The 13359-nt window shown below is 58.0% G+C and overlaps 2 protein-coding genes across 15 annotated transcripts in view; one reads left to right on the top strand and one right to left on the bottom strand.

The window, feature by feature from the left end:
- Window positions 1–9025, bottom strand: part of Tmc6 (transmembrane channel like 6) — a 24459-nt gene extending 15434 nt beyond the window's left edge. For 6 of the 11 annotated variants that reach the window (XM_029553540.1, XM_029553538.1, XM_029553542.1 and 3 more), the window contains exons 1-11: window positions 8000–8132; window positions 6479–6603; window positions 6247–6362; window positions 6025–6120; window positions 5378–5536; window positions 2981–3086; window positions 2758–2845; window positions 2364–2621; window positions 1987–2177; window positions 1139–1283; window positions 189–344 (exon numbers count right to left, since the gene is read on the bottom strand). In XM_029553540.1, coding sequence (XP_029409400.1) covers window positions 189–344; window positions 1139–1283; window positions 1987–2177; window positions 2364–2621; window positions 2758–2845; window positions 2981–3086; window positions 5378–5536; window positions 6025–6120; window positions 6247–6362; window positions 6479–6534 — 1371 coding nt within the window. In that variant the 5' untranslated portion in view covers window positions 6535–6603; window positions 8000–8132. Of the gene's footprint in view, window positions 1–188; window positions 345–1138; window positions 1284–1986; window positions 2178–2363; window positions 2622–2757; window positions 2846–2980; window positions 3087–5377; window positions 5537–6024; window positions 6121–6246; window positions 6363–6478; window positions 6607–7946; window positions 7966–7999; window positions 8133–8739 lie in introns of those variants that run through there. The other 5 variants (XM_029553535.1, XM_029553536.1, XM_029553537.1 and 2 more) reach the window with 5 other exon arrangements.
- The window catches only part of Tmc8 (transmembrane channel like 8), a 13486-nt gene continuing 7673 nt past the window's right edge, over window positions 7547–13359 (top strand). For 2 of the 4 annotated variants that reach the window (XM_029553548.1, XM_029553545.1), the window contains exons 1-7: window positions 9505–9727; window positions 10198–10407; window positions 10520–10668; window positions 10857–11006; window positions 11203–11288; window positions 11794–11930; window positions 12189–12336. In XM_029553548.1, the coding sequence (XP_029409408.1) occupies window positions 10247–10407; window positions 10520–10668; window positions 10857–11006; window positions 11203–11288; window positions 11794–11930; window positions 12189–12336 (831 nt within the window). In that variant the 5' untranslated portion in view covers window positions 9505–9727; window positions 10198–10246. Of the gene's footprint in view, window positions 7649–9504; window positions 9728–10197; window positions 10408–10519; window positions 10669–10856; window positions 11007–11202; window positions 11289–11793; window positions 11931–12188; window positions 12337–13359 lie in introns of those variants that run through there. The other 2 variants (XM_029553546.1, XM_029553547.1) reach the window with 2 other exon arrangements.

Below are 13359 nucleotides of genomic sequence, written 5' to 3'. Positions count from 1 at the left end.
AGCTCCATTTACACAGGAAGTCAGGAAGAAAGCCAGAACAGAAGAAAAATGAGAAAGTGAGATATCACAGAGTGAGAACCACCTTGTGTGACCCAAGTCTGGAGGGGTACAGGGCCTCAGCCAACCCAATGCCCAAAGTCACTGGACACCTGGCTAAGAGCCAGGTTCTTCCAGGTCCCTTGAGGTACCTGGATCATGGCCTCCGAGAAGGTGAGGACTGCCACTGTACAGCCCAGCGTGGTCCCCAAACACAGCAGCCACACCAGCACCAGGACGACAACCTGCCGCAGCCGTCCACACGCACCCCTGGGGCGCTTGCGCAGCTGCCAGTCAGCCAGCAGCTCCTGTAGATGGTAGTGCGTCCCTATCACCACAGTAGACCCATACCTGATAAACAGGCAGGGACAAGGGCCGGGATGGCCACCCCACCCCGTCCCAACTGAACCGCAAAATGCTGCCACTTCAAGGCCCGCCCTCATCTACTCACCATAGACATGCCTGAGTGCCTAGCCCGTGGCCCTTGCCCTGTCCTGTGGCCATGGGTGGCCCCTAGCCAAAAAAGGAGCCCTTGGGGCAATGAGGACACCTGCCCTTAACAGGAGCACCCATGAGCCACAGCAGTGTGATACCCTGAAAGAGCAGAGAGTTTCCAGCTGGCCCTATGGCTCTGAACAAAGGGTTTGATCTCTGTGCCTCAGTTTCCTCTTATAGAAGCGAATCCCTGGCTACTGTGGTTGTTCAGTAACTATACAGGAGATCATGTAAAGCTGGAGGTAATGGACTCAAGACAGGACAAAGACCCCCCCCCGCAACACACACACTCCCCAGAAAGGAGCCCTTGGAGCAGACCTAGCTCTTCCTTCTGGCCCGAGCCTGAGAATGCCAGAGCAGTTACATAACTCAGGCACTTTTGTGTCCCTAGAGCCCAGCCTAACACCACAGAGGCAATCCAATTGAAGCAAGACTGTAGAGCATTAGACCTGGCTGGTCACTGTAAGCAGACCACCACAGCCCCAACACCTCAAGGCCAGCTTGTAGCCACCTCTCCCACACAGATCTGACCATTCAACCCTAGGAGGGGCCAGTTCTGCAGACATTGTGGTGTCCAGGGTCACGGGCGGGGCAGGTGGCTGCTTACCTTTAGCTGGGTGCAGATGCTGTCTTGCTGGACACGGGAGGCCCGCTTCTGAGTCACTTTGTAGTCCCAGGAGCAGAAGACAGTTAGAGCATGGATGCCCTTGGTGCTGCCCACCCGGTAGCTCTCCCCAAAAGAGTGAGACATGCTAGAGAGAATCACAGGGGAAAGACACCAAGCATCATGGGTACATAGATGGAGAGGTGATGGATGAATGGCTGGATGGTGGACGGACGGATGAACAAATGGAGGAGGGAAGGTGGGAAGAAAAGACTAATGAATGGGGGACACAGATGGATATAGGTAGACGGGTGAGAAGGCAGGTACGTGGTCAGGTAGGTTGGTAGGTGCGGGGTGGATGGATGGGCAGGTAGGTGGGTAGACAGATCAGTGAATGGACAGATGAATGGCTGGCTAGGTAGATAGATGAGTGCAGAGATGGGATAGGTAGATAGATGAGTGCAGAGATGGGATGGATGGATGGATGGATGGATGGATGGATGGATGGATGGATGGGTGGGTGGGTGGGTGGATGGATGGATGGATGGGCAGATAGATGGACAGACAGATGGAAGACTAATGAATGGGAGGATGCAGGGATGGATGAATGAGTGGATGGGTGTGTGCTTGGAGAGATGGGTGAGGGGACAGATGAGTGGACAGATGAGAGATAGACAGGTGGAAAAAAAATTCATAGATGGATGGGTGAGTGGGTGGGTCACAGGATGGGTGGGGGACATACGTGGGGGGACAGATAGGTGGATGGGCAGATGGGATGGACAGATAGATGGAGGACCACTGGATGAAGGGATGGAGCTCAGAGGCAGGGCTGCATGGTTAAGAGTCATTACCTATACACAAGGGTGATGCAAGTAATGAAGAAGGCCACGCCCACCGTGAAGAGGTAGGCCAGTGGCATGTTGTAAGGCAGGCTGCCTGACCTGGGGCTGCACTGGCCACCTTCCCATGAGGAGGCACATGGCTGGTTCAGCGTGGTGTTACTGTAGTACCCGTAGTACATGACGGTGTGTGTGAAGGAGCCCTGTCGGGATGCCAGGCAGAGTCAGGGACCCACCCCAAGCCCTCGCTTCCCCTAGCCCACCTTCAGGCCTCCTGAAGCAGAGGGAAACCACCCATGGGGGCAGGAGCGGTCTCCCCAGGGAGGCCGTGACATGAAGAGTCAGCGGGGCCAAGGCAGGAGCTGAAGACAGCATGCAGGCCACCTTACCCCACCTGTGAGAAGCTCCAGACCAGAGAAGGTGAGGACAGGGCCCGATGGGTCAGGCGGGAAGGCAGCCTGCACGCCCACGAGAAAGGCCAGCAGTGGCACCAGCAACAGTGTGTTGAAGACCAGCAAGGTCTTGAGGAAGAGGAAGTAGGAGAGAACACTGGAGCCGAACTGGCCGCCAATCTCCTTCAGGGCATAGCGCCATGGCCTGGCGGCGTGCAGGCCCGAGAGCAGCAGCAGCCCCAGGCTGTGCAGGGCCTATAGGAACACAGGCAGGACAGCTGTGAGGGCTGGGACAGCTGCAGGACCAGTCATCCACAGCCCAAGGGTACCCTCCACCCCAGCCACCTGTGTCTACAGCAGATGGACTCCCGGCTCAACTGGGAGCTCGTACCAGAATGCAGGAGTATCCAAGCCGGCTGCAGCAGGAAAAGGTCCCACCTCGGCCCCTCCGCTTCCCCTTTGGGCTCCAACTGTTCTCTCTGTGGACGGAGACAGCCATCAGTGCTTAGACCACAGAGAAATGTGGCTCCGTCCTGGAAGCCGCCCACCAGCAGGCTCAGGAAGGCCAGCTGAGACCTTTGGTGTTAGGCCTCAAAAGGCCAAGGGGCACTCACCGCAGCCAGCGTTTTTCAGCCAGGCTCAAGGGCATGCCCCGAAGCATGTGGTCCCGCTGAGCCAATGGCAGGCCCTGAAGCTCCTTTACCAGCAGGTTCCGTTTCTCTATGCAGAGGAAAGAGGTCTCTCAGGGCCCAGCAGCCTTCCTGTTACATAGTGACCAAGGCCCTGGGCAGCCACCAAACCAACACAGCCCTCTGCCCACCCTATAGCAGACCTACCAGGTGCAGCTGAGCCTAGACGACCTGCCTCTGCCCTTACAGCGAAAGCCAGACCCAGGCCAGCAGTGCAGATGATCCTCCCAAAGCCCCCCAGCTCCCCTTCCCCCATCCCTCCCTCTGCCTGCACCCTTCAAGTCCAGGAGCCCCTTCTCCCATCCTTGAGGCCCAGCAAACCTAGCAAGGCCTGTGCTCAGCCCTTCTGCAGTGGAGGAGGGCAGGGCCTGACTACCACCCACTGACACCCCACTTCTCAGGAAGCTTAATCAAGGTACCCTAGGATTCAGCCTTAAAGAGTTCCAGGAGTCGGGGCTGGAGAGCAGGCTCAGCGGTTAAGAGCACTGACTGCTCTTGCAAAGGACCCAGGTTCGATTCCCAGCACCCGCATGGTGGCTACGAACCGTCCTTAACTCCAGTTCCAGGGGAATCCAACGCCCTCTTCTGACCTCCACGGCATTGCATGACACGGGTGCACTCAGATACATGCAGACAATACACTCGTACACATAAAATTAAAATAATAAAATATTTTTTTAAAAAAAGAGCTCTGGGAATCAATGGCATTCTCCCTCATCATGAGGACCAAAGCCCATCATGGCAGCAGGCCAAGAAAAGTGGACAGAGCCACAAGGTCAGGACCTCACTGCCTCCTTACAGTTAGTGTTGTCAACTTGAGTCTAAAACTGCCTGGGAGAGGGTCCTCTGGGCATGCCAGTGGCAGACTATCTTGACCATGTTAATGATGTAGGAAGGCCCCATCTTTTTTCTTTTTTTTTTTAAATGTGTATGCGTGTATTGCCTGCGTGTATGTGAGTGCACTCGTGTCGTGCAATGCCTCGGAGGTCAGAAGAGGGCTTCAGATTCCCCTGGCACTGGAGTCAAGGACAATTCATAGCTGCCATGTGGGTGCTGGGAATTGAACCCAAGTCCTCTCCAAGAGCAGTCAGTGCTCTTAACCACTGCGCCCTCTCTCCAGCCCCGGGAAAGCCCATCTTAACAGTGAATAGAACCATTCTCTGGGCAGGGGTTCTTGGGCTGTATGAAACAGAAAAGCGAGCTGAGTTCTGTCATGCATTCGTCTGCCCTCTCCTGCCTGTGGATGCGATGTGAGCAGCCGTTTCAAGCTCTGGCCACCATGACTTCCCCACCATGGTGGACTGTGCCTTGAGCTGTGAGGCAGAATAAACCCTTTCTCCCTTAGATTGCTTTCACCAGAGGATCCTATCACAGCAAGAGGAACAGAAACTGACAGCGGCTGTCACCACGCTCCTGGCCCTGAAGCATAGGCAGGTGCCACCTTAATCTTACGCCCGAGATGGGTGCTACCCTAAGCCCAAATTTACAAATAAGTATCTTCAAAAACAGGAGGATGAGTTCAAGGGCAGCCTGAGCTACATAGCAAATTCCAGGGCAGCTTGGGCAGACTTTGACCCTGTCTCAAATCACCAAGGGCTGCAGATGTGGATCCGTGGTAGAGTATTTGCCGGTATGCACAGTTCCCTGAGTCCCATCCGCAGGGAGGGATGGAGGGAGGGAGGAAAGGAAAGAGGGAAGGAAGGAGGGAGCGAGAGGGGAAGGACCCTCAGGAAACTAAAACACAGCCAGGTAGCAGAGTAAACAGGGAGGCTGAAACGTTCACTTGAACCCAGAGCCCATGCCATCCTGACCTGCTCCATAACCTGCCATGAGAGGCCTTGGGCTCTCCCCCATTCCCAAGCCTTTTCACACTTGGCTGTGAGCTTCTGACATAAGCCATGCGTACTCTGACCTCAGGACCTTGGCACACGCCCCCTCTGCTCTAGTCACTTCCTCCTTGAAGCCTTTCTGGAACCCCCAGGCTGGCCTGGCTTCTGGGTTGCTCTCCTGTGTGTGCGTGTATAAACCTGCACTTCAGTCACCTGCTTACCCATGTATTTGGCTCATGTCTGTGTCACCATGCATGCAATAAGCTACGAGCTGTGACTGGCCTACTGACCACCATCGTAAGCCCAAAGCCTCCCCAACACTCAGTGCTGGAGGATGTTGGAGAGGGATATGACTACCCTGGAGGAGCCCTTCGCAACTCATGTCCTAGCACCCAAACGGTTCCCCTTGCAGCGGGGACAGCCTTCAGACAACAGGTGGGGTTTGCTGGCTTTGCTCTATTCCTGCCCCTGCCCAGCCAGGCTGCTCACTCACCATCTTCCTCCAGGGCTGTGGGGTCCAGCTCCAGGTCATATAGGCGGAGGCTGGGGCGGGCTGAGCGCACCATATCCCCCAGCAGGGGCCGGCTGCTCCTGCGCCGTAGCCTCACTGTGCGGTTGTAGTATTGGGAGATGATGGCCCCGCGGCTGCGGCCTAGAAAGACAAGAGGTGGGTGGCAGAGAGCAGGGCCTGGCTTTGCCTCCCTCTGGACAGTTCTTGGCACCAGACCTTCCCATCCCTCAGCCCTTCCCAGGGCTGGAGAAAATCCCTTTACCGGAGACCTCCATGACACTGCTTTCCCAAGAGCTTTTTGGTTTTGGTCTTTTTGAGACAGGGTCTCCCTGTAGCCCCAGCTGTCCTGGAACTCACTATGTAGACCAGGCTGGCCTTGAACTCACAGAGATCTACCTGCTTCTGCCTCCCTAGTGCTGGGATTAAAGGTGTGCACCACCATGCCCAGCCCAAGAGCTTATTTTTACCCCTGTGACAAGTCTCAGGGAAGGGTAGCATGGGGCGTACAAGGCCTCAGGGCAGCAGGCAGGGAGGAAGGGAGCCAGAGTACCTGCCTATGAGGAACACATGCCCTGGTGCAGCCCCAGACCAGGGTCAAGCCCAGATCAAGAGCAGAGGGTCCCACTCACCGATGGTGCGACTAGGCATGCTGGCCAAGATGCGAAGTGTGGCCATGCTGTAAGCGGGCATACCTTCAGGTTCTGGGAGGGTCTGCTGACCACTTCCTAGGAATAAAGACAACATTGGCCCAGATGTCTCACCCACCCCACTCCACCCCAGGCCTACAACATGCAAGGGGGCATATCCCCAGGTCCTGCCCATACCAAGCCAGCATGCAGGCCTGGGCTCACCTGGGGCCAAAGGCAAGAGCTCCAGCCCCTCCTCAGCCACTCGCAGGCTCTGTTCTTGAATGAGCTGGTGAAAGGAGTCGTGCACGTCACTCTCTTCATAGGGGCTGGGCTCCAGGCTGCCAGGGAGGATGGGTGTGGGAATCAACGTGCCAGCCCTCCCCCTTCCAGGAGGCCTCACCTCAGACAGGGTGACCCATCCCAAACAACCAGCCCCGAGTCCCAGAGCACTTACTCCAGGTCCCCTGTGGTCTCCGGGACATTGAGGACTAAAGTTAGCTGCTGAGCCATATCTGTGGTATGTACTCAGCTGGTCTGCAGACAGGAGACCTCAGAGCCTTGGAACCTCCCACTCCCCATCTGCTGAGACAGAGACAAAGCTGGTCTTCAATGCATGGTACAGAGGCTTATGCTGCAGGCATCCCCACACTACAGGAACCCCCACCCTGTCCTCCACCCCCAACTAAACACATGGTCAGAAGACTGGCCCCAAATAACATTCCCATCAGTAAGAGACTGGGGCAGGGAGACAGGAAGGAACAGCATGAGACCTAGGGTTCCCCCATCTGTTTCCCGGATGTCACTAGTCCCTGGGAAATGGGGCAAGGGGCCTGTGGACACTACCCCTTTCAGGCCAGGGCGTAGCTCTAGGGACACCTCCCTCTTCGACAAGGAGCTGGGCAGCTCAGAGGACTTCCCTGTGCCCACCCTGTGACCCCAAAGTGCTTCCTCAAGCAGGAAATCCTGTCAGGCAACCACAGAGCCCTGTCCCCAGCTTAGCAGAATAAGCCCCCAACACTCCTCTCTGGGTGCTCCAAGGTCCCAACATTTCAGCACAGCAGAGTCCTGGAGGAGGGAGCTGGGCCAACACAAGCCCCCTTTGTCCAGCTCTGCAGTCACAGGGCGCAGTAGCAGCCAAAGGGGCATTGTATGGGGTTCTTTGTCCTCCGGGCCCACTGCCCTATGGGAGTGGGCTGGAAAGAGCTGCCAGTCACTGACTCCTGCAGGACTCTGCTACGCAGAGGCCAGGCCCAGCCCTGTCTGTAGATCTACCCCAGGAACCAGTTTTCAGGGTGCTCCCCCGATGGCACAGAGTAGTCCTGACAGAACGGCCCACTCAGCCTTGCTTGGCATCCAGGACGAACCCCTCCCTGGCCCCCGACCCACCCTGCAGTGCACAGTGGAAGGGCCAACCTAGAGCCGGCCACAGGCAGCCCCGCCCAGGTGTAAGGCGGCCAGGCCGGGTGGAGCTGGGATCCCTTCCCTGGCCACAGTATTCCCCAAGCTCGACCCCCCCAGCCGCCCCATACCCCTTTTCCGTGAGGGGCTGGAGAGTGCTCCATGGCTGTGGGTGGTCCGGAATTCGGGACCTGCCAGGTCTCCAGTCCCGCCTCGGGCCCGTCAGGTGAGCGCAATTTCCGGGGCGCACCACTCCAGAGCCGAGTCTGGCGGGGAGAGGCCCGGCGCAGGTCGCCCCAGCGAGCGGCGACCTGGCCCAAAGCAGCCGCCCCATCCTTCGCCAGGGTCGGCCTCGGAGCGGCCATCAGCCCGGCTCCCGGGCGCAGGCACCTCGGCTCGGCTCTCAGCTCCGGCACCAGCCAGACCCCACCGTGGGAGACCCAGGGAGGGACCCCAGACAGCACAGGGGAGAACGATCCTATCCGGGGCTGACAACCGCCAACCCCGGGGCTGAGACCCCGCACCTGGATTGGCGCCACCCAACCAGAGGCGGGATCCGGTGCCCGGAGCAGCTCACCTGTCTGCGCACAGGCCGCCGGGAACTGCAGTCCTGGCTCCGTCACCTAAGGGAGGGTCAGTGAGAGACAGTGATGAAAGGTCCAGAGGGCAACTTGTAAAGTTTCCAGGCCTGGCAGACCCAGGGAGTGGCGCTACCCGCCCACGTGGCAGCACGCCCAGCAGCCACGTGACCTGCTCCCTCTAGTGGGTGGACCGCGCCCGTCCAAGCCCATGCCCAGTGCGCCCTAGCTCCGGGCCTCACCCTGTATATACTCTGAGCTGTACCTACGGTAGACTGGGACCATACAACTTCTGGGTGAAGTTCACAGTTTCAGTGTAACTCAGTTTCTCCAAGTTTCTAAAGTCGATGGTATTTCCAGACACACCCACATCCCACGGTTGTTTACTACTACCCAGCCCTTCCTCCGAGCCTCCGCTAACTGCTCCCCTTCGGAGCAGAGGAACTGGGTTCCCGCCCCTCCCACCTGGGAGTGGTGTGTTTTTGTAACTCCATTCAGGCTGCGGAGTACACTGTCCTCAAGTGCTGCGCCCATTGGTAGCTTCTCCTGTGGTTTCCCCCAAGCCACAACTGCTATGACCTTGCTGTTTCACGGATGAGGAAATCGAGGCTGAGAATGTTTCACCAGCCCCAGCAGAAGCCTTTGGCCACCAGCATTCCCCTCCCCCCATGTCCGGAGAGGGAGACAGCAAGCTGGAGGTAGAAGGGAAAGATGCAGTCCTCGTGCAGGGGGATCAAACCTTCACAAGCAGCGACGTGGGGATGCAGGCACGTGGTGGGATTGAGCACGGAGGGAGGGATCAGTGGAGGCTTCTTTGCAGCTGTCCCTGTGGGTGCTCTGGTGGATATATCTTAGGCGTCTTAACCTGCAGGCTCAGCCTTCCTCAGCCCCTACATCCCTTTGCCGGCCTAACCCTTCCTGCACCACACACTAAATTTGCATAACCTCTAGTTCAACCCGAAGGCCACCTCCTTGGGGGCCTCCCCCATGAACTCTGTAGGAGCACAGGGCCACTGGGCAGGGACACAGGGAGAATGAAGATGACACAGCGTTAAAAGAGATGAACAAGGAGCAGGCAGGGTGTGCAGGGCTGCTGGGCATCCCAGGGGATCCGAGAACTGGGAGCTAGCTAGACAAGAAGCGGCCCAGAGCCTTTAGACCCAGGCCGGGGGAGGGCAGAGCACTGTGAAGGCGGGACTTTCAGAAATAACACTGGGTGTGCTGGGCTCACCGTCATGCAGCTGGGTGTGCTGGGCTCAGCATCAGCTCACTACCACACCCAGGGCAACTGCTGAAGGCGGATAACAGGCGGCCTGGCCAGGGGCCCGTCCCCATCTCCCATCCCCCACCCCGGGCAGGAAAGGGGAGGGCGGGGGCTGGAGCGCAGGAGGGGCCGACTTGGGGTGGGCTCAGACAGCGCCCAGAGCCAGCGGACCGCAGTGGAGCCAGCGGGAAGGGAAAGCCAGGCCGGTCTAGCGCGTGCCCACTGCGGGCATCTCACCTGTGCCCCTGTGCGCGCAGGAAGTGCCCGCAGAGGAAACGGCGGGAAAGGCGGGAGTGGGTGGAGGGGAGGAGACGCTGGGGGAGCCGGGGTTCCTGTCATGTGATCGTACCCCACTCCCTCACAGCCCCGCCTGACTTGGAGGGAGCTGGTCCCAGAAAGGGGCCCCTTCTGGAGGTTAATCCTCATCTCCACGTTAGCTGGATCCGGTGTGCAGAGAAGGAAGGTAAGGGGGTCAAAAACCCAGGCCGAGGGACTGGACTGGAAGTATAGCCTCCTCCGGGGTGATTTTGGGGTCTCCTTCCTTTTTCCATGGCTGTGATGCAGCCATGGAGCCACGCCTCCTCATCTGGGCTCCTTAAGAGGACGAGCAGACCCAGACTGGACCAGAAGGCACACAAAAACGTGCCCTAGCACATCCCAAACTGGGGTCTTCCTGGAAGGGCTAGGAGCTGTCGGGGTTCGAGACCTGAGTGTCTCCCCACAGTGCCAACTGGCTCATGGCTTAGAGTGGGAATTGTGGTTTTTCCAAAGGTTGATCATAAAACCTGCGGCAGCCCCCCTTAGCTCTGTGGCTGTCCTCTCTCCGGGCCTTTTACCCCTTTTGACAGGTGGGGAGACTGAGGCTCCTGGTCTTGTCTCTGAGAGGTGGAGCGATCCTAGCACGCTCCTTTTTACTTCTGGGCGTGTATACAGGGCCAAGACCCTCATCCCTCCTGGGCGCAAGGATCCTGCCTGTCCTGGGATGCTTCGCCAGCGGTCGGGGCAATCGGGGCAGGGCCCCTGGCGACCTGAACCCCAGGCTGCAGCGGAGGCGCTGTGGGAACAGGAGATGGAGCGGCTGTGCGCCTCGCGGGCGCCAGTGCGGATGCTGCCTTACGCCATGGCTGACAAGCGCTTCATCCGGTGGGTGCCTTCACAACCCCAGACACAGGCCGAGCGGGCGGTGGGGGTGGGGGGTGCCGGAGGATGCACCTGTGGGTGACTCAGGGGCGCCCCCATCGCCACGGTCCTGCAGGGAGCTGCGGGAGCCCGAAGGGGTGAAGACCTCGTGCTGGCAGCGGTGGCGGCGCAGGAGGGAGAGGGCACAGGTGCACCTGCGGGAGGCGGCGCGGCGGCTGGCCCGGGGCTTCGGGCTCTGGGAGAGAGAGCTCTACGAGATCGGAGGTAGAACCCCAGGCTGACCCTCACTTCCCACCTCCCCAGTCCGCCCCTCCATCCTTGAGGGCGCACGCTTGGTGAGTGACGGTGCCCTCTGGTGGCTGTCAGAGGTACTGCTAGGGAAGCCCCTGTGGCCTGGTACTGGTCCCCTCTTAGCAGCTTGGGCGGCTGACATCCTTCCTTTTTCCCCATAGGCCTCTTTGGCACGGGGATCCAGTCCTACTTCACCTTCCTCCGCTTCCTGCTGCTGCTCAACCTGCTGACCCTGTTGCTGACCACCAGCTTCGTGCTGCTGCCCCTGGCCTGGCTCCGGCCCCCTGAGCCAGGCCCCACCCCTAAACTAAGTGAGTGCTTTGCATTGCCCCATTCACTGGCTGCTACCTGGGCAGGCTGTTTGGGGCCAGCCTGGACCCTCTTTGCCCCTACCTTCTCCGTGGACGCTTCTTGACACAACAACCTCAGGGTTGGGGTAGGGGTAATAGAAAACAGTGTCACCTGTGTCTTGGGGACCACTCCCTGTTGGCCCTTTTCCCTACTCAGCAGGCCTCCAGTGCTCCGACAGCCAGCTGCCCCAGAGTGGCATTCCAAGATTCCACAACCCGCTTTGGAATATTTTAACTGGCAGGGTAAGAGAGGGTCTGTCCTGGCTACATGGGGAACCTGGGAGACTCCAGTCTAAGAGGGTCCCCGCCCACCAAGGGTGCTTTGATAGTGGGTCTTACACAGGCCAGCCAGGCCAGTGGTAGGGACATGGACCTATGACCCCTGGTACCCAGATAGGAGTGCAAGGAACAAAGGGAACGGAAAGGATCCAGGCCTCTAAGAGAAGCACCCTGCCCTCTAATTCCTGGGCCCATTGAGCCAGTATGGGTTCCAAACTTGGGTGGCCTTGGCCAAGCTACCCAGCTTCTCTGAGCTTCGTAAAATAGAAATATTCTCAGGCCAGGCATGGTGGCGCCTATCTGGAATCGCAGCACTCAGGAGATTGAGGCAGGGGGATCACAAGTTCAAGACAAGCCTGGGATATCCTGTAGAGCACATCAGCCTTACAGGCTTGTGGGGAGTGTGAGCAAGCACTCTGAATGGGCCTGGCACTTGACCCACACTCAGGTGTCCTCACTATGTTCCCAGGCCTTCAACAACACCTATCTCTTCTATGGTGCCTACCAGGCAGGACCAGAGCACAGCTCAGCATACAGCATCCGCCTGGCCTACCTCCTCAGCCCACTGGCCTGCCTGCTTCTCTGCTTCTGTGGGACACTTCGGCGGTGAGGGCAGACCCCGTGTCTCCTACAGACCTCTGTCTGTAGCCACCCTTCCCAGGGCAGGGAGACCCCAGCTGGCAGATGGGTACCTGGCCCCTGTGCAGTGAGGCTGACCCCAGCTCCCCAGCCCAGACCACAGTCCTCAGGAATAGGGCCAACACACACTCGCACACACACACACACACACACTGAGGCCAGAACCCCAGCCAAGCCACCGCCAAGGCTGGAGGAACCCCCATAGCGGTCCCTTTCCCTTACCAGGATGGTAAAGGGACTGTCACCGCGGCCACTCCTGGGTCAAGGCTACAGGGCGCCCCTCAGCGCCAAAGTCTTCTCCTCCTGGGATTTCTGCATCAGCGTGCGAGAAGCCGCCACCATCAAGAGGCATGAGATCAGCAACGAGCTGAAGGTGTGTAGGAGGGCAACGTGACTGAGTGTGCGTGTGCATGAGCAATGACAGTGGACTGGGGAGGCTGTGCCAAGGTGGACCTGAGTGCCAGGGTGAAAGCCTTCTGGTGGTATACATGCAAGGGCCTGACTGGGCGTGCTGGTGTAAATGTATGAGTATGGCAGGGCGTACAACAGAATTGTGATAGTGTGAGTGTGTGACTAGGGCAGTGTGCAGCTGTGAGTGTGCACGTGACCAGTGACCAGATGAGTGTGACTCTGAGTGAACATGTGAGGATATGTAAATGTGTCTGAGACTGTGTGAGTGTGGCTAGATGTGGTGGTGCACACCTGTAATCCTAGCACTTGAGAGGCTGAGACAGGAGGATTGCCGTGAGTTTGAGACCAACCTAGGCTATACATGATGTGAGTGTCAGGCCAGCCAGTGTTACAACACAAGACCCTGTCTCAAAAAACAAAACCAAGAGGCTGGAGAGATGGCTCAGAGGTTAAGAGCATTGGCTGCTCTTGCAGAAGACCCTGGTTCAGTTCCCAGCACCCACATGGCACCTAACAATCACCTGTAATTCCAGTTCCAGGGGATCAGATGCCCTCTTCTGGCCTCCTTGGGCATTGCACAACAGGGGTACACTTACATACATGCAGGCAAAACACTTATACATAAAATAAAATGTAAAAGAAATAATAAGGGGCTGGAGAGATGACTCAGCAGTTAAGAGTACTGACTGCTCTTGCAGAGGACCCAGGTTCAATTCCCAGCACCCACATGGTGCCTGACAACTGTCCCTAATTCAGGTTCCAGGGAATCCAGCACCCTCTTCTGACCTGCATGGACATTGTACAACACAGGTGCACTTACATACATGCAGGTGATATACTCATACACATAAAATAAAAATAATAAAATATTTAAAGGCCAGGCGTTGTGGCGCACGCCAAGGCACTGGGGAGGCAGAGGCAGGCAGATCTCTGTGAGTTCCAGGCCAGCCTGGTCTACACAGTGAGTTCCAGGCCAGCTGGGGCT

Source organism: Nannospalax galili, unplaced genomic scaffold, assembly GCF_000622305.1.
Source record: "Nannospalax galili isolate Female #2095 unplaced genomic scaffold, S.galili_v1.0 scaffold1684, whole genome shotgun sequence".
Classification (NCBI taxonomy): Eukaryota; Metazoa; Chordata; class Mammalia; order Rodentia; family Spalacidae; genus Nannospalax; species Nannospalax galili.
Note: the sequence above shows the minus strand (reverse complement) of the source record. Positions and strands in the feature narration are given on the sequence as shown.